The sequence below is a fragment of the Hesperophylax consimilis genome, chromosome 7 (genome assembly GCF_061612785.1).
Source record: "Hesperophylax consimilis isolate HC1 chromosome 7, BYU_Hcon_1.0, whole genome shotgun sequence".
Taxonomy (NCBI): Eukaryota; Metazoa; Arthropoda; class Insecta; order Trichoptera; family Limnephilidae; genus Hesperophylax; species Hesperophylax consimilis.
Window position 1 is genome coordinate 22,209,652 of NC_142842.1, and position 20,877 is coordinate 22,230,528.

Here is a 20,877-nt window from a genome sequence, read left to right on the forward strand (position 1 = left end):
GGGATAAGGCTATCGACTCGCAAGTCGCAGGTGGCAGGTTCAAACGCCGGCATGCCTAAATCAATTTAATTTGATTAATTTGGGGTATTTCACAAATTAAAAATTATTATTTTAAAATTATATATAGTATATTTACGGCACGTTCCGAAGTGGATACTCTCAGTATCACCCTGGTGTAAGACGTAAGACCACTGTTCAGAATTGAAACGTTACTTGAAATAGCTTTGGCCGTGTTTGATGACCAGATTTGAATATCCAGGTTCTTCCCCAACTTCTTCTTCCGCATCTCCTTTTCCTTCCTACTATTTTCAGCATCACAACATACCCTAATTAGGGATGCCATAGTCTCACTGGCTGCAGACGGTTGGGAGCAGATGGGACTCTTGTGCGGTTTAGTATAAAAAATAATTTAAAATATTATGAAAATTGTTATTCATTAGACACCTCTCAGAAGCTATGCAGGTTTATTGAACCAATGTGTGTAGTATTATTATTGAATAAAACTTCTGAGAATTAGAGAATTTGAAAACAAAGGTAGGAGTTAAATCTCCATGGCTGTCATTAGATTGTCTAAGTTTAATACGTTTAGACTTCAAACTAGTTTTTTTTTATAAACACTGCAAAATGAAACACTTGTAAAACACAATATAATTTTTTCAATATCCAAATATTCACATCAATTGTCAAAACAAACAATAACTTTTTCTTCGTAATATAAATATTACGTATTCTTGAACAAATATCGTTTCAAACGTTTTTGAAGATGGAAACAAAAAAAGTTGTATCTGTGGCGGTTCGTGACATTTCATGTGATAGTGTGCTAAGATTGATAAATTCCTCGTTATTAATGCTGTTTAGTCCAAAATGATTTATTTTTCGAAAATTTGGTTTTTCGTTTGAAGATTTTCAGGAAATTTCAGTTTGACAGTGCGTCGCACCGATTTCCTGAAAATCTTCATACAAAAAAACGGAATTTTCAGAAAAAAAAATGTTTTCGGCTACAACAATATCAATTGTGCGTTTTTTTAAACATTAGCGCTATAGCTCACACAAATATATTTTCTCTGATATTTACTTCCTGTAATTGAGTTTTTAAAAAAAACTCTCCATCTTAGGAGACACAAATTCGCCCGTACCTGCAAGTTTCATAAATAATGCTAAGTGGCCTATCGAAAACAATAACCCGAAACTTTTCTTTTTTTCTAAAATGTATATATTTATAAAGAAGAGTGACTATTGAGGCGGGCGGCGTGGACTGGATTTCTATCTAAATCTATGTTTGTATTCTGATATCGATAAAACGTGGCAAACTTGACCTTCAAAACAAGAGAAAGATCACTGTTTATACCTAATTTAAAAAAAGCAAGTGCAAAGACCTGGCAACGCCAGTTAGTTTCAAATAAATTCGGATTAAATAAAAACATAAAAGCTACAAAAATTCTAAACATCAAATATGTTTAATACCTTTAGCCACTTTCACGGTATCGCAGCAAAGTGACTAACTAAATAATAAAATAATTAGGTACTAAAAGCAACACAACTTTTAAAGTGTGACACAAATATACGTTTTCTTTCTTGTTTCCTTATTTCATTGAGGACTTTTTGATAAGTGATAAAGTGAAATATATATACAATACAAAATAAAAATACTACTTATTTCCTGTAATTTTTAATTTATTTATTTTTCAGATCGGTACATTTAATTACCCCTTTAAATAAATCCACCACTGAGCCTAACTATCCTAGCTTACATAATATACACCCAGTAAGAGACTATTAAACTGCAGAATCACTCCTCCATAACAAGCACCGAAACAAATATTGACGTGATCTTATAAACCACTTTTCATCAAACGAAAAATTACCAAGCTTTTAATATCTCCACTCAAATGAATGCAAATTAATGAAAGATCAAATAATTCACCTAGCAGCTTTACTGAAGTAGATGATACAAAGAGATGACTGAAAATTAAATGAGAGTTCAAACGGGTTCAACGATTCAACCGAATGATCACAAAGGAACGCTAATGGACGGGGAGAATTTATGTCGACCAAGCAATCTCCCCGACCCTCCTGGCTAAAAGAAGAAATTTCAGTGAAGATAATTTCAATAATTCATTCTGTTGGACGCGTAACCATGTTTTAATAGGATCATACATTTCCTTTACAATAATAGTAAAGGTTCACATGACACCTATTTTGTGTCACCAGATACAGCGCCCTTTATGTGGAAAATAGCACTATTCAAATGATCAAATTAACATTATTATTCCCAAAGGATCAAAACTTGGCCCTTTTTTGTTTGAAAAACGACATTGTTTATTATTCACACAATTATGAATCTTCACTTTACTGGTGGATATAAAACAATCCACAAAATATTAAACCCATTACGTTCTCGTACAAAATGACGGTGATTATTAGTTTATCAACTTTATTTGAAGCAATCAGATATAATTTTATCGTCCCTTGACGGCACCATATCAACCGTTATTTCACCGCCACTTGCGTAATATTTATACTTACAATCATATTTTATTCATTAAAATATTAGGTAAACTCTTCAACACTCTTTGGCTGTCATTTGTATATTTCAATTTACGTACTTTTACTTACAATAGCTATAATCCGTACTTTTTTGTAATTTGTAAAAACCAAGTAAATAAATGTACTGATATTAATCATCGTTTCAGACATAAACTTCCATCGTTTTATGAAATGCGAGCTACAAATAGGGTTTAACAAATTAGTGGATAATGGACAGGAAATCAGTTATGTTTAAGGTAAGTAATTTAAAATCGTGACCACCAAAACATTTCTTAAAGGCCAATTTTTTTTAGTACTACTTTTGTATGCCTTATCATCTAAGGATTCTAAGGCTATAATTTTCTATCTTAAAACACATGACCCCACAATAATATTCTCGCTTAGTACCATATTTTTTATTACATTTTCAAGTACCGTTTGACTTAATCTCCGGTCTCCCAAACCATGCAATCTATTCAAATGTTTCACTGAAAGTAATTTCGCGAATATTTTCGAATCGACAATATCGAAGAATACTCGTTAAACACAAAAGGGACCAAGTTACAGTTGTAATAAATGCTTCGTCGGATAAAAGTACTTTCCTATTGTGCTAACGTTCAAAGAAAGTTTAATGGTTGTACTGAAAACAACGAGTTGGTAGCTACTTAACGAAGATTTTTTTATACATTCTTGTTCGAAACAATTTCAGATATTCTTTGATAGATTCACAGAAAATGTATACTTTAGATTGGAGCTGCGAAATTGTTGCTTTAATGGTTTCATTTAATGAAGTTCGGGGGGAAATTTTGATGTGATAATATTCAATTTAAATATTATAAAATGGTAATGTTAAATAGGTTATCATTTTCTTTTATTGGTATTGTAAGTTGTCTTGGTGTAAGGTTTTTATTTTTTGATAAGTGAAAATATATTTCTACTTATGAGATATTATCAATGTGTAAAGAATCGATTCAAAATTCATTTCTTAAAATTACCCGCTGAAATTTTATTAAAACACCCACCATTTTAAGTACTTCGAAACACTCGACATGAACCACGACAAAGCCGATTAACAATAAAGTAGTTTAAGTTTAACTTAAATTAATATAGATGTTAATTAAAAATGTCAGACAAACTTATAAACATTGAAATTTTCATGCGCATTCGACCGAGCAATTTCGAAATCTTTTTTTTTTAGCGTTTCCAAATTGAGTATTTGACTGTCAATTTTTAATTTGCCCATCACTAGTCAGGAAAAACCATCGGCAATTTACTTTTATACAATGTATGAAACAATTACTGATTTGTACAAACTCCTTGGTCGATATTTTAATACTACTTTGAGAGCAAGTTTTTTAAAGTGAATATTTTTGGACACGCACGTAAACTTTAGATGTCCTTTATCCGGTTCTTTGAGGAAAAGTCAGTACAGAAATTGCTCACTGCACCTTTTGCCTTGATAATGTGGGGAGCTTGGAGCTATTATGCAATTGTTCAATAATGTTGATACTTCGAAGGACTTTTATTTACATTGTACAACATTGGAATTAACGCATAATATCCAATTCTGATTAAATTCTAATGACTTCCATCCCTGTAAAGATTTAATTGCCGGTTAAACTAAATTCTAAGGAATTTGATGAAAAATTCCTTTTTGAGGTCAAAAATAAAAAATTTTAAATCAATTCTTTATAAGAAACATAAAATATAAACAGTGGGTATTTCAGTTACTTTTAGAGCTTGCTTCAAAGTTAAAGCTTGTCAGGAAACCTTCTCCTACAGATCGTATGTCAAGCTTAAAAATCAACTGAAATTCTGGTGTTAATTGTAATATTTTTGCGAATAGAACCTTTATTCAGTAAATAAGCACATCTGTTGTGCCTTAAGGGATATTAGTAATTATAAATATTAGTTAATGTGTGTTTAAATGACCTACGAAATCAGTCACTCTATATGGTTTAGAATGTAATTTATTCTAACGAGGTTTTGTCGCAAGAGAGTGAATTTACACCAATGGGTTGCTGAGGTTAGACCAAATCTAATTTACACCCTGGACAAGGGTTGTCTGTTTTACATGTAAATTCACATCGATCAATCTTAGTGGATACAAACTATATCGAGATACACTGTAAAACAATCACGACGAGATTGTTTATATCAAATTAAGTTTACAGCTTCATATAACATTATAAATGGTTGATTGGTTATACTTTATATGTTTATCAAATGCCAAAAAACTAATCATTTAGAAATAAAATTAACCACAAATTAAAAAATTCTAGAACATGAATACATAATAAGTTTGTGTGGGTTCCAAAGATGTTGCATAAGGCTACTATGTGAAAAAATGCCAGGTGACTGAACAACGAAAATCTTGACTAAGTTGGTGTCCCATTCTAAGAGATCCAGAGATTTTTTTTTATTTATTAACTCCACACAGGAAACCCTGAAGAAAATAGAGATAAACCGAAGAAGTAATGGACTGACCACACGGAAGAACTTTGAAGCAAGAAGGGTGTGTTTGAGGACTGCGAGCATTTTGCCAGGCGACGGAGGCCAAATAACCAGTCGTACTTAAATATATGGCCCCTACACAGTAAGTTGTTTATACATTTTAATGGCCTCATATATTATTTGACATATATTTTAGCTCTGCGGCGGAAATCGACCCGAGTTGAAAGTCAGAGGCGTAGACCGTTAATTTTCGAAAGCTGCTACAGATTGTTGGCAATTTGAAATGGGTGACCCATATTTTACATTCGAGAGTGAATATCATTGCTGGCTAAATTTGGCAGTGCAGAAAAGATTTGAAATGGTTAAATAATGAAGGAAATTTATTGTCAATTTTTAGCAACGAGTGCATACAATTGATATGCTGCAGGTAATGGGAACAATTCCATGTGCTGACTAGAAAAACAATATTGAGCGTACATACAAAACATAAAAACTCCGTCGATAAGCACAAACTTTGTACAAAGACACCACAAATAGCAGACAATAAAATCATTTAACAATCTGACACTCGACACAAAAAATGAGAAAAACAAATTTATGAAATGGATTATAAAAAAAAAATTCTTAGAAGAATAAAAAATTTTACTATATAGAACACATATCAAACACAACCGGACTAATAATTACATACACATTGCTTAGTTTGTATAACTATCTTAATTATTTTAATTTCATTACTATATTTATTTTATTCCAAAACATTTCATTCAATTTCGTTTAATTTAACACAATTTCAATGGAGTTCATTTTATTTACTTACAATACCAATATAAAATAAAATTTTAAAGTGGTGGCCTCAGCAAGGTTAACCACCAAGTGAGACTTACATTATAAAATAATATTTTATTAAAAAATACTTCTAATGCAACAATAAAAATAAAAAGAAATCAATAAATAATACATTGTTAGTTGCCTAGTTGCAGTAATTAACACGCAAAATGTCATAATTCAAATTTATCTCCGGGACACTGTTGGCCACAAAAGGTTTAAAAACTACATAAAATCCCGAATGAAACGTACAGTAAACAAAACGAACGGAACGAAAACAAACAATCGAGATCCAATCGTCATACTGCTTATCCACCCTGTTGTTAAAAATGAAAACCCAGTTTTCATCACACGGTCAAAAAATATTATTTTGATAAAAAATAAAAAAATTCCACCATACAATTTTTTTTTATGACATTTCGCGTGTTAAACTGGGTTTTCATTTTTAATAACAGGGAATTTTATAAAATTTCCACTCAGTGTACTAGAATTCACAACTTCAAAACTGTACTCTAAACCAGGCATAACATGGGCTTTTTACAACAGTAGTATCTTTAATATTTTACTTAAATATAGTTACACTCCTTTGCAGTTACTGTACAACGATTACGTTTATGATAGGTAGACGTTTTTTGATAACAGGCTGAAACATTTACCACAGCTGATAAGATAATCTTCGCTGAAGTGGAACTATCCATTTCTGTGATAGATTATTATTTGTCAAACCTTTGAATGTCCCGTTACTATATATTGTCACTCGTATACTAACTAACAGTGGGCAGTGTTTCACCAGTGACTTTTATTATAATACTTCAGTGGTCAGTGGTCAGTGATTGTGCCAATACTTGCACAAAGAGAAGCAACTTCAGGTTAGTCTTTTATTTTGCTGTCACCCTGCTTTGTGCACGAAATTACTGGCGGGTGTATCGTGGAATAGTATATGAAAACCTGGAAGTTCTTATGTTTAATATGTTCAAGCTTACAGAAACCGAACACACAAGTTTTAAGATGGATCCTATTTGTAGTCATCGCAACTTCCTAAGAAAAACATTCCACAAAAATTATTATTATTATAGGCACTAAGCGGAAAGACAAAAGAAACTCTTGCATGAATTATTTATTGGCATAAAAAAATTTCGTAGATAAATAATTTTTTAACATATTGGAAATATGGAAATGATAAAAAAAATTAATTAACACATTAAAAATTATTACTATTATGGTATATAAGTTTTAATTACGTCACCGTATCAAAATTACCTGATTTTGTTCCATATTGATTTTTAGAAAACTTCTACCCCCTCCCTAATAAATATTTTTATAACTGATAAACAGCCATTCATACACTGCAAATGATTATTTATCAGTTGCTTAATTTAAAACACTATTAGTAATGCCCTTAAAATACAGCAACACTAGGATGACTTAAAATTTTTAAATCTGAGAATGGAATTAGCTTTTTTTTTTATTTTAGCTTATTTTTAGACTTAGACTAGATAAATTCCCCGGCGTTGATCGGGCTCCACGAAGAGTTTTTCGAACTGTTATGTAGACAGTGACCTTTCTCTTATTTTGAAGGTCAAATGTATAAAATTTCATCAGCGTCGGAATAAAACTGTAGATTTGTATACAAATCCCCGCCCGCCCGCTTGCCACAAACAGACAAACAGACTTTCCTTTATATATTCAAAGAAAATAGATTTTAAGTCGTTCATTAATTTTCTTCTAAGAACTTGAACCCTGTGATATTTAAAACATTATACTTTGAAGTTATTTACGCTTTTAGACAGTACGAAAACAAATGAGTCCAAAGGAGTTTTTCAAAGTTCAAATAATATCACTATTTTAAAATGCAGCTACAGTTCAAAGTTCAAATAATATCACAATTTTTTTATATGCAGCTACAGTTCAAAGTTCAAATAATATCACTATTTTTATATGCAGCTACAGTTCAAAGTTCAAATAATATCACTATTTTTATATGCAGCTACAGTTCAAAGTTCATATAATATCACTATTTTTATATCATAGTTCAAATAATATCACTATTTTTATATGCAGCTACAGTTCATAGTTCAAATAATATCACTATTTTTATATGCAGCTACAGTTCAAAGTTCATATAATATCACTATTTTTAAATGCAGCTACAGTTCAAAGTTCAAATAATATCACTATTTTTATATGCAGCTACAGTTCAAAGTTCAAATAATATCACTATTTTTATATGCAGCTACAGTTCAAAGTTCAAATAATATCACTATTTTTATGTGCAGCTACAGTTCAAAGTTCATATAATATCACTATTTTTAAATGCAGCTACAGTTCAAAGTTCATATAATATCACTATTTTTTATGCAGCTACAGTTCAAAGTTCATATAATATCACTATTTTTATATGCAGCTACAGTTCAAAGTTCATATAATATCACTATTTTCATATGCAGCTACAGTTCAAAGTTCATATAATATCACTATTTTTATATGCAGCTACAGTTCAAAGTTCATATAATATCACTATTTTTATATGCAGCTATAATTTAAAGTTCATATAATATCACTATTTTCATATGCAGCTTCAGTTCAAAGTTCATATAATATCACTATTTTTTTATGCAGCTACAGTTCAAAGTTCATATAATATCACTATTTTTATATGCAGCTACAGTTCAAAGTTCATATAATATCACTATTTTTATATGCAGCTATAATTCAAAGTTCATATAATATCACTATTTTTATATGCAGCTACAGTTCAAAGTTCAAATAATATCACTATTTTTATATGTAGCTACACTTCAAAGTTCAAATAATATCACTATTTTTATATGCAGCTACAGTTCAAAGTTCAAATAATATCACTATTTTTATATGTAGCTACACTTCAAAGTTCATAATATGATATCTTTTTTTCTTTGTTTGGAGTGTTTAGAGAGTGGCTAGAATGTGGTAGAAGTAGTTGGGGACGGTCGAGAATGACTTAACCCATTATCTCTGTACAGGAATGAGATTAGTAACTTTGTGGATTTAATGATACTACATAAAGTGACTGATATAAAAAGTCGGTGATGACCGAGGAAGACATGAATCAAATAATTATTTGTGCTAAAATGAAACGTAAGTGATGAACGAAGAAAGAAGTGTCAGGAAAATGTATGACTTGGAAGTGAATGGTTGTAGAGGTCGAGGACACCCGAGGAGGACGTGGCTCGATCAACTGAAACACATGTTTATTTATTTATTTATACATAGAAGTGATACATCATGCAGTGTACATATGAGAATATCTATATTATACAGGAGATACTGACAGTAAATAGATGTAATCCATTGTAAAGAAGGTACAAAATACAGAATTGTAAAATTCTGATTACAAGTATGATGAGAAAATATTAGGAAATAATAAATAAAAAAAACTAAATATGAAGCAATATTAGTAAAACGTAAGAGTAACATAAAGTAAAAAAGAAGTTACAACAACACTACATATAAGACAAATCATTAAAACTAATTTGTAGGATTTGACAAAGTGTTGGTATAGATTATGCTTAATTCTATAAATGCGAGTCAATAAATAAATCAATAGTACCCCCATACTTGTTGCCCAGATCATGCATGTTATCAGGTACTCTAAAATTTACAACCGCAATACTTTACCCCAAAGCATTTATAAGTTCTTGAGTAACGCCGGATACACATCAGCTAGTTTATATATATAGTTTTTATATATATATATATATATATATATATATATATATATATATATATATATATATATATATATATATATATATATATATTTATTTGTGCAAGTATTTAAAATGTTGTGGTTGTGGAAATAGCTTTTATAAAATACTGAATTCTTTCGTTTTGAAAGAAAAAAAATCAACTTGCAAGTGACTCATATTAATAATCTCTTATCTTTTCGAGATAGAAGAAGATAGCGACACGTTGTTAGTGGTTTTATTAATCCGGGAAATGATTCATTCTAAATATTATGATAACAAATTAATTTGTATTTGGTGATAAGCATCGATAACAGACAAGGGAAAGTATGTGGCAATCTAAATAAACTTTGTGTATAATATTCGATATTTCACTAGGATTCTGTTTTTAAAATCCATGTAAAATTCGGCTGGGCATAAAGCCAAATAAAATAAAAATCAAAACTCGGAGTGGAAATCTTACTCTACCCGGGAGAAAGTATTTTCCAGTAAATTATGCTACCGCAACCGTTTTTACTTACTGGAAGTATTTATTTTCTCTTTATATGATTCTGGATTCTTTTTGTACAAAACATTTATCTATTAAGTCCGTATAATAGCAATAGAAATGTTTGTTTATTACGTGTAACTAGCGCGGACCCGTGAAAAAACATGGGATATTATAATTGTGGTATTTGTGAAGTATACCTACATTAGAAATTCACATATAGAATGAACACCTTTAGTAAAATATATGATTTCAGATTTTCACGGCCAAAAATATTATTTTATTTATTTATTTTATTTTATTGATACATGATTTAGAGATTACATGTGTTTTTTTGTGAAATTTATATGCTTGGGATGACCCTGTGTTATGGCGGGTGAATTTTACAGTTTGCTGACATAGAATCTATCCATTACTATAATATAAAAAATAAAAATGATGTATAGCTGGTTTGGGTTGCAAGAAGAGGGTGGAGAAGTTAGAGATAAAAATTTGAGAAATTATTAGTATATAGATAACATTAATTAATTATGTACATACTATACCGCTAAGTTAGGGAATAAGGATATATTATGTTTTTTTCTGAAAGGTGATTAAATTGATAGAGTGTAGAATGAATGGGTATTGTAGTTGTAATGTATTCCTTGTGTAAGGATCCATTTCGTAATTTTTTTTTAAAGGAATGGGATTGACTCACGGTATTAAGGTTTAGGGGGTTAAGGTTAAAGATTTTAGGAGCTAGAAAGAAAAATTGACTTCTAGCTGACGTGGTATGTAGTGAAGGTACTTTGCAGTGACCGTTGGTTATTTTTCTGGTGGTGTAGTTGTGTTGTAAGAGAGTTTTGTTTTTTATATTTGAACAGGAAATGTATTATCTTGGCATATTATTGGGTTATCATTCCTGTTTCCTCCTTTCGCCAATTTTTCGGACAGCGCTATAGTCTTCATAATCAAGACTAATGTGATTTGTCATTTTACCACGCACAAGTAATTGATTCACTTGACCGTGCCATTTTTTGCATGCTTTGCCAACAGGCGTTTCCAACTTTTTCACTTCCAATTCATACCACCACTTTCTTTGTTCATTACAATCGCTTTATTTTACCATCCATAATTATTTTATTCACTTGATCGTGCCATGCCTTCCTCAGGCAGACCCTATAACTTAATTAAATGTTGTATTTTATTTTGATTTATATTACATACCTACGTACAATAACATATTATTAAATTATTGTTATTTTATATTATAATTATTAAATATATTGCGTAGAGGCATAGAACAAGAAATGGAATGAATTTAGACCAAATGCTGCAGAAATTGCAATGCTGATGTAAGCGTAGTGAGTAAGATTAAGAAAGGGAAACTTAGATGGTTTGTACGTGTAGAATTGTGAATGGACTGTGAAAAAGTGTTATATGAATGGTAAAAGAAGTCTAGAACGAACGAGGAAGACATGGCACGATCAAATAAACCGAATACCTAACTGTATCGGGCCATGTCAAGAGTCAGAATAATAAAAGTGTGTAAATTTATTAGATGATGTATGAATGTGAATGAAACAAGGGGTGTGTGCCAAGACTAAATTGTTTGGAAATTATTTTCCTCAGGGCCTCCTGTGTGGGGTTAATGTAAAATTAAAAATAATGTCTGACCTTGAAGTTATAAAGTGCACATTTTTTAGACTAATGCATAATATACCAAATATCGCTTGAAAGCTTTAAATAAATTGATCCAATTTTATTGTATTTCTCAATTTACAAAATATATTAAAGCTCAGAATATTTTTCAACATAACTAGAATTAAGACAATTAACCACTTTATAAAAATAAAACCAATTTCTATTTTGTAAATATGCACGGAAAAAATGAGTATTGCTAATTTATTCAGAATCTCTTCAAAGTATTCGCTATCCGGTTAAAAATGGGATTGCAGGCCATTAACAAATGAATTGATAGGTTTCCTGATAGAATTTTCTAAAAGTTTATCAGGAAATGGCCTGTAATCCCGTTTTTAACCAGATAACTAATTATTGGAAGAGATTCTAAATAAACTGGCAGTACTAATTTTCCTCCATGCAGCCAAAGTAATTTTTAAGTTTTTAGTTTTTAGTAAATTTTAGTAAACTTGTATACTACATGTATGAGCTCAACGTTTGACTCGGAAGACTTGCATGAATAGTTGTTTTTTCACTGTATCTGTCGGTCGGTTAATGATTTGTCTGATTTGTACCAACTCTGGTTATTGTTGTCCATGTTGCAGATTCAGGCTCCATTCATCTACATCCTCAACATGCAGGCCGATACTGGCTTCTCTTACAGCTCGCCTAATTGGCAGGAAACTCTAAAATCATTCACACCCATTAAAGATAACATAAGCAAACTGGCTTTGGAACCATATCCCGATGTGAAAGTGTTGGCGGCTTTCGCTAAGCTGGCATACTCTGATTGTGCGGGAAAGCTAGAATTACCCAAAGGGTGGCAACTGCTTACCACGGCACAGAACAACTCCTGGGGCAACGGATACTTTGGCTGTGCCGTCTGGAACCCTTCAGAGCAGCAGGTTGTCATAGCTCATAGGGGAACCAACCCTAAGAAGTTGGGGCCACTCTATGCTGACGGAAAGGGTATTTATTTAAATAAATACACAGAGCACATGCTCACCGCCGTTACTTTCTCTGACGATCTCAAGAAAGCAATCCTTGAAACAAATAAACAACATGACAGTCGATTGGTGTTGTCTTTTTGTGGCCACTCCTTGGGAGCGTGGCTGGCCGGAGTCACTACCATGACGGTCAAACACCTCAAGAGAGAAGGCGGTGGCTTTTACAGGAACACCACCCCCGACGAAGGCATCCACGCGCATACTCTGGCCTTGGACAGTCCGGGGGTTGAGGATATGTTGATCAAGATTAGCCGAGATTATGATGTGCGGTATGATCGTTCCATGTGCGCCAGTCAATTGGACATTACCACCTTTTTTGCTGCTCCGAATCTCGTTAACAGCACTGGTTTTCACGTGGGAAATGTACATCAGATTCTAACTAAACGTATCACTCTCCCCAGTGACTCCGAGGAGCCTACCTTGCTGACCAATATAGACACCCACAGTATAGACAAATTTATCGATGCTTTTAAAGATGGGAAAGAGACTTATGTCGTAAAGAACTGGCCCCAGGGATTTTCTGAGCGCAAATATTATCACTGGCTAGAAATGTTTAGTAATTCTTACATCTTGCATCTCGATTATGAACAAGTTCCTACTAAGAGTTCTGGTGTTAGCCACCAGGACACACAGTCAGTTGAAGGAAATAATGGCAGTATACACGTAAAAGAAATACCAACCTTACAATACAACACTATTCCGTCGTTGGGAAATACCTGCAATCTAGGAGTATTTTCCGCGGAAGAGTTCAATTTCATAAAAAATTGGAACGCATTTCAAAGCAATTCGCTAATAAAACTTACCAAAATTCAAAAATTTATGAATAAAAAAAAACTTAAAAAATTGGAATTCCCACTATTTGAGATTGATACTAGAAAAAACGCTATCACGTGTAAAACAGAAGAACATTTGAAGAAGGTAATTGGACAAACCAAGCAATTGTTGCGCTGGTTTCCTGGAGAGATTATGGAGGCTGTAAATAAACAGAACAAGAGTATAAAATCAGCTCCCTTATTCTTGGCTGGTCAGGCCTACCTCCGTACCTTGCCCGCTATCCAGGACTGCGAGGACACCTTGGGTTTGGAGGCATTCTTAGAATCTTCCGAAAAACGTGTTTTACAAATTGAGACTGGTGATCTTAAATTCGAAGCTGCCCGATTGTATAACATCCTTAAACAAATTAAAAACATGTCATTGGATACAAAATATTTGAGAAAAAAAAGTCACACATTCCTGTGTTGGAATGATATGGCTAGTTTAACTAAAAATATAGATATCGAAGGTTTAAACGAGAGCTATGTTACTAACGATAACCTATTGGTTCTTGAATACGCTTCTTCAACCGATAACTTACTCCCAATCTGCGAACTATTGACAACATTATTAAGAAATATGAAAACATGTAGTCAAAAGAAACTTGTAATCATTCTACCGCGATTGATTGATTTACAATTATTTATGGATTATAATTTGACCGTTGTAACTAAGCCTATCAAATTATTTGAATTCAGCGACTTGGCTCTTACGTCCAGAAAAGAAATACTTGCAAGGGATGCAATAATTTTAGGGAAAGAAACATTGAATCTCAATACATTACTGGGAGATTGTACAACCAACGATGAACAGGTTCGAAAAATTAATAAAATACTTTCACCAATTTTGAAGTACCTAGTGACGGACCAGCGGTATAAAGTTAAAATCCCAAATAAACTTCCGAATCTCTGTGAATTAGGTGCTCTTTATTCCAAGGGTAACAAGCTAGTGGGTAAAGATAGGCTTGCCGCACTACTGGAGAGGACTGGGGCCGATGGACCACTGATAGTGATAAACGATCCAGAGCAGTTAAGCCAGGACTGTTGGGAGCAGGTAGCGGAGGCTGCACGGGGAAGGATTTTCACCTCTGATGAAGATGGACAGGACCTCTTTCTGGAAAAGTGTCGAGAAAAGTCAACTAGACTAATCTATTTGTTCCATTTAAGTACTGAAGGATTCACCCTGAGCGAAGTTTACAATAGTAGCCTATATATGCCTAGAAAGTTTCACACTCGTTTAATCATTAAATCTATGGATGAATTCGTTCGCTATAACGGAAATAAGGATGTATTTATTTTCAACAATGTGGAAGATAAATTATCAATAATCAACTGTTTCAATTTATCCAGCGAAGCTGTGGATTTATTTGTCTCAAAAGATCACTTTAAAATTAAAAATAATTCTCAAGAATTGAATACCGAAGACCAAAACAAGGGGGAATCATTCAATAAACATTTTTTTGTATTACTGAAGATTAAAGAGAGCCCGTGTCTAGTCTGGCAATATACATACGGTTCTCTGAATGGTCTGCGCCCGTTCATCACCAGGAACTACAGCGACCCCATCGACGAAGACGACTTCAGTAATTCACGGAAAAAGTTGACCATCATTGCGGACGATCCAGGTGTGGGTAAAACAACCAGCCTGACACGCATATCGGAGCTCATTCGAGACTCTTGGGTACTGAGAATTAATCATGATCACTTGACCGCTATCGACAAACTACCTTCAAAACTTAACCTGCATTCAGTTACAAAATGTCTGATATGTGCTTCGGGTTTACCTACTAAAGATGATTTTCTTCGCAGTCTTTTGCAGCATTGTCTCGAATCAGATCGTTCGAGGCAGGTTTGTATTTTGGTGGATGCATTTGATGAGATAACTGAAGAAAAAACCAAATTTAAAATGGTAGAGCTTCTGAAATATTTAAAAAATGTAACAAAGTGTAAAACAGTAGTCACCACACGGGTGTACCCGCAAGAAGGTCTCGAAAATGAATTAGCAGAATTTTCCGCAGAGTTGGATAAAATTACAGAAAGAGAACTGGATAATTATATGGTAAATTTCTGGCTTCCACACCTAGCCTTAGAGCTTCCAGAATATGGAGAACCAGAAAGGAGGAGACTGCGCCAGATTGCCAAAGGGCTGCGGGGGGAGGTGGTGAAAGTTCTGGGTGAAGGCGCGGCGAGCTTCATGGCCATCCCGCTTCAGATCAATATGCTGGCTGAAGTATTTCTCCAGCAGGTCATACTATCTGTAGTGTCTCCTGAACAAGAACATAATTTATGCAAAATCACCAATCTGTTTGACTTGTATAAACAGTTTATTGGAGTCAAGAAGGCAATATACTTTGATCAGAAGAATATTTTTCATAAAGGTCTTCCGCTTTCCCTTATGAATGATATGGTCACGAACATAATGGAAAAGCATTGTGTTCTTGCTTTCCAGTCCTTTGACTCAACGTTTGCGGCAGATTATTTCACAAAGCAAATACAAAATTTATCCGGCCAAGGTTTGAAAGATGTAAGCCGACTAGGTCTAATACGGTTCAATAGTGATGGAATTTTTTCCTTCATTCACCGCACGTTCGCAGAATACTTTTGTGCTGATTTCTTCGTCCAATGGCTAAATGGGGAGGGAAAACAGACCAAAGAAAGTGACAAACTCGTTAAAAATAAATTATGCAGTATCTTGCTCAGTTCAAACTATTTTATAATCAGAAAGTTTATAGAATCTCAGATTGACATTTCAACACCAATTCCGAGCATTTCATTGAAAAATAACCCGATAGTGTACCAAATCTGGTGTAAACATCGCCTGCTATTGTTCAATGATCATTACAAAACTCCTTTGCATATAGCAGCTGAGGAACAGAATGGGCACATTGTTTCAGTCCTCCTCAGTGGCCCAAGCAGCAGGTCATCTGAGGAAGCCTACATTTCATTTATAGCGTCAAGAGATAAGGCCGGGAGGACAGCACTGAACATGGCATTAGGAAATCGGAATCGCAACATAGTAAAGCAAGTTATGGAAAATGTGGAGAGTTGCTCGTACGAGTCTCTCCTTAAACTTATGCTTGCTACTTTCATAAATGTGGGTGGCGACAAGGATGATAAGTTGTTTAGGGAATATTGTTCAAATATACAGCCGTCAACTAGTGCAAACAAGGCCTTACTTAGAACTGAACAGATTAGAGAACAAATCACTCCATTTACTGCAGCATTAAAAAAGGGTGACTATAGGACTGTGCAAAAGATCTTAGGTTGTATAGAAAGTGGCACTGAACAAGATAACTTATTAATTGCCATTAATAGTCAAGGTGATACTGCCATCAATCTCGCAGCAAGTAAAAAAGATCATAGGTTTTTCAAATTATTTGCTGAAAAAGGAGTTTGTGTATCACACGATAAACATGAACAGAATCCCTTGCATCGTGCATCAGAGGCAGGACATATAACTATTGTGAAATTTTTACTTAATCAATCGAAGAAAATCTACGATATCCTACAAACAATCAACAGTGGTAATCATCATGATGAAGAGGTAACCGAATTTCAATACGCTGTAAATTATAGAATGTTTTTTCCTATTAATGCTAAGCAAGGTGATGGTTCCACCGCCCTGCAATTAGCTGCGCTAGGAGGGCACTATGACGTAGTGTGGGAACTGTTGGAGAAAGGAGCGGACATCCACACAAAGACTAGTAATGGCACGACTGCATTAATGTCGGCTGCAAGTAACGGACATATAGAAGTCGTTGAACTTCTACTGTTGAATGGTGCTGATTTGAACGCCCGAAATGTAAACGGTGCCTCTGCTTTTCTCTTTGCAACTTACAATGGAGACCTTGACATCGTACGCAAACTATTAGAGAAAGGAGCAGATATCCACGCAAGGAATAATGACGGCTGGACTGCATTAATTCAAGCTGCAACTGAAGGACATCTAGAGGTCGTCGATTTCTTACTGTCGAATGGAGCTGACTTAAACTCCCAGACAAAACTTAGTAACCATGCTCTTCTCCTAGCGGGCTATAAAGGACACCTTGAAATAGTACGCAAATTGTTGGAAAAAGGAGCAGACATCCACACACGAAATAATGATGGCTGGACTGCAGTAATTCAAGCTGCAAGTGAAGGACATCTAGAGGTCATCGAGCTCCTACTGTTGAATGGAGCTGATTTAAACTCCCAAACAAAGCTTGGTTACACTGCTCTTTTCCGGGCGGCTCATAAAGGGGATCATGACATAGTGCGTAAATTGTTGGAGAAAGGATCGGACATCCACATAAGGGATAATAATGGCTGCACTGCTTTAATCGCAGCTGTAGCTGACGGACATCTAGAGGTCGTCGAACTCTTACTGTTAAATGGAGCTGATGTGAACTCTCAGGATGTGGATGGTATTTCCGCTCTCCTATTGGCGGCTTTTAATGGGTACTACGATATAGTACAGGAACTGTTACGGCATGGAGCAGACATCCACTCAAGGGACCTTAACGGTTGCACCCCATTAATCTCAACCGCAGCAGCTGGACATTCAAAAGTCGTCGAACTCCTTCTGTTAAATGGAGCTGATTTGAACTCTAAAAATGTAGACGGCAGCTCCGCTCTTCTTTTGGCGGCTTATAATGGACACTATGATGTTGTGCAGAAACTTTTACAACGAGAAGCAGATATGCTCACAAGGAATAGTAGCGGCTGGACTGCGTTAATCTCAACAGCAGCAGGTGGATATTCAGAGGTCGTCGAACTCCTACTGCTAAACGGAGCTGATTTAAACTCTAGGGATGTAGATGGTAGCTCCGCTCTTCTCATGGCAGCTTGTAATGGGCATTATGCTGTAGTACAGAAACTGTTACAACATGGAGCAGATATCCACACAAGGAACAATAACGGCTGGACAGCATTGATGCAAGCTGCAAGTGAAGGACATCCACAGGTTATAGAACTCCTACTGTTAAATGGGGGTGATTTAAACACTCAAGATTTAGATGGTAAAACTGCTCTTCTCTTAGCGGCTATGAAGGGGCACTATGACACAGTGCGCATAATGTTAGAGAAAAGAGCAAACATTCATACAAGGGATACTACATGTTGGACTGCATTTAACTGTGCTGCAGGATATGGACATTTAGATGTTGCTGAACTGTTACTGTTGAATGGAGCTGATTTGAACTCCCGGGATAAAGACGGCGATACTGCTCTCATCCAGGCGGCTGCTAATGGGCACACTGAGATGGTGATACTTCTGCTGCAACGCGGTGTTGACGTCAACTCTCAAAATGACGATGGCAAAACAGCATTATCATGGGCGGCACATGAAGGACGGGTGGATGTTGTGGAGGTGTTCCTGCAGCACAAAGCAGATATCTCCCGCAAGGACAAGCATGGAAAGGTGGCTCTCTCCTGGGCGGAAGAAATGGGACACCGAGAGGTGGTTGATCTTCTTCGCAAGCACCACAGGAAGCCAAACTGAAAAATTAGTTCTCTTCTTCTTCAAGACTATACCACCATATCTTGACAACCATTATATAATTAATTGTGAATATCAAAAAGAAACAAATAATTATAATCAAAATATATCACGAAACCGTTATCAATGTTATATCGCTTTTAATATTATTACGTTCAGTCAACGTTAAATCCTTTATGTGTTCAATTTTATAAAACAAGTGTGAAAATTTTTAATTTGCAAACGTTGAATAAAACAATAAATGTGTACATTTCAACTCAGCGACATTACACATCTAATGCGTTGTTCTCTGATAACGTGGAAATTAAAACAAAAGTTGTATAATAAGCAATGACAAACAATAGTGGTTATTGGTTAAAAACGCTAAACGTGAGTGGAGTGTAAAAAGGTCAAGAGGGAAGCTGTGGCTTGGGCAATCTATGCAATACGCAATCCAGGCAAGATACCAGGCAGATGCAGTTCCTGGTGGCTGAAGACTTCCCAACTGAAGACATGCTCCAAGAGCCTCCTCTTTAACTGACATACAGGTACATATTCTTAGTACACATTTCCTCATTCTTAGTACACATTTCCTCAAATGCATAATGTGTATTACACAACTTAAATTTTAAGATTTTCTTTTCTGTATTCAACAGTTTATTTATGAACAAATTCTGCTGAAATAATTATTACTTGACAGCTGTTTTGCCTTCTGAAGGCATTTGTCAACAACACTACTTACTTTTGGTGCAATGGGCAGATACATTTTACTACTTATCTTGAAAAAAATACAGTATAATGTAAATAGAACTAGATTTTGGTAAGACTGAAAAAGAATAAAACATGTATTTTATTTAATTCTATACCCATTGGGTGTTAACATATATATCATATTATATATTTTATCTTATTATATATTTTGGTTTGAACAAAAAATAGAAGAAATTGTAGGTACAATATCTGGTGGCTATATGAAAAAGATAACTACAGTTTCGAAAATACGATGACAAGAGTTTAAATACTTTTTCATCATGATACTATAATCATAGGAATAATGATGGTCCTTGGTACAAAAAAAAACTGAAAAATAATATAGACCATATATAAGTATTAAATATTTCTTTAAATTTTATTTAAGTATTGGTTTTTCAATGAGTAACTTTAAGAATGTAAAATATTTTTAAATACGAGAGATATGATATTATTTGATGCACGAATTTTATATAAAATCTTTGTAAAGATGCATTTATTCACATGTAATACAGTTGCAAAAAAAATTATTGATATCTACCTAAATAAAAACGCCTACGGTAAAAAGGCGATCGAAAAGTTATCCTAACTTCACAAATGACTTATTTCTCCACTAAACATCTTCCCAAATGAACGACTTAAGTTCCCAAATGAACCACATATCGAAACACCAACTTTCTGAATAATCGAATTTCCAAAACCCAAAAACACCAATATGTTGAGTTTCAATAGAGAGTATCAATTTGTTTACTTTTTTATTTTTTATTGGTTTGCAGCCCTACCTTACCTGACCTGTGCTTAGTTACCTCGCTGAGTTTCCGCATCTGTAGGAGAATCGAGTCATCATGACTGGCTCTGGTGAGACCAAGCAAATCCTTCGGTGGTAAGTCAACCATTATTTTATTTAAATTCATTCAAACCTTCAGAAAGTAAAAAAATAACTTTATCAACATGATGTTGTTGAAACATATATGCTATATTTATCTCTTCTTCAATATTTGTTTAAAATGTGGAAAATCTGTTCCAGGATATTTCTTACTGGGAGCAACACTATCAAGGCAACCACCGTCTATCTTTAGCCCTGGACATCACGTTATGGGAGCAGCACTATCAAGGCAACCACAGTCTATCTTTAGCCCTGGACATCACGTTATGGGAGCAGCACTATCAAGGC

The 20,877-nt window shown here is 34.2% G+C and overlaps 2 protein-coding genes across 2 annotated transcripts in view; one reads left to right on the forward strand and one right to left on the reverse strand.

Moving 5' to 3' along the window:
* The window catches only part of Ac76E (adenylate cyclase type 2 Ac76E), a 400,108-nt gene that overhangs the window by 270,946 nt on the left and 108,285 nt on the right, over positions 1-20,877 (reverse strand). The gene's annotated exons all lie outside the window — the stretch shown is intronic.
* On the forward strand, positions 12,275-19,346 carry LOC149422476 (uncharacterized). The gene has a single exon (XM_089633824.1). It carries the CDS (start codon positions 12,276-12,278, stop codon positions 18,975-18,977), a length of 6,702 nt encoding a protein of 2,233 aa, XP_089489950.1. The 5' UTR covers position 12,275; the 3' UTR covers positions 18,978-19,346.

Coding starts and splice junctions, on each gene's coding strand:
- LOC149422476 (XM_089633824.1), top strand. CDS start 12,276: ATGTTGCAGATTCAGGCTCCATTCATCTACATCCTCAACATGCAGGCC.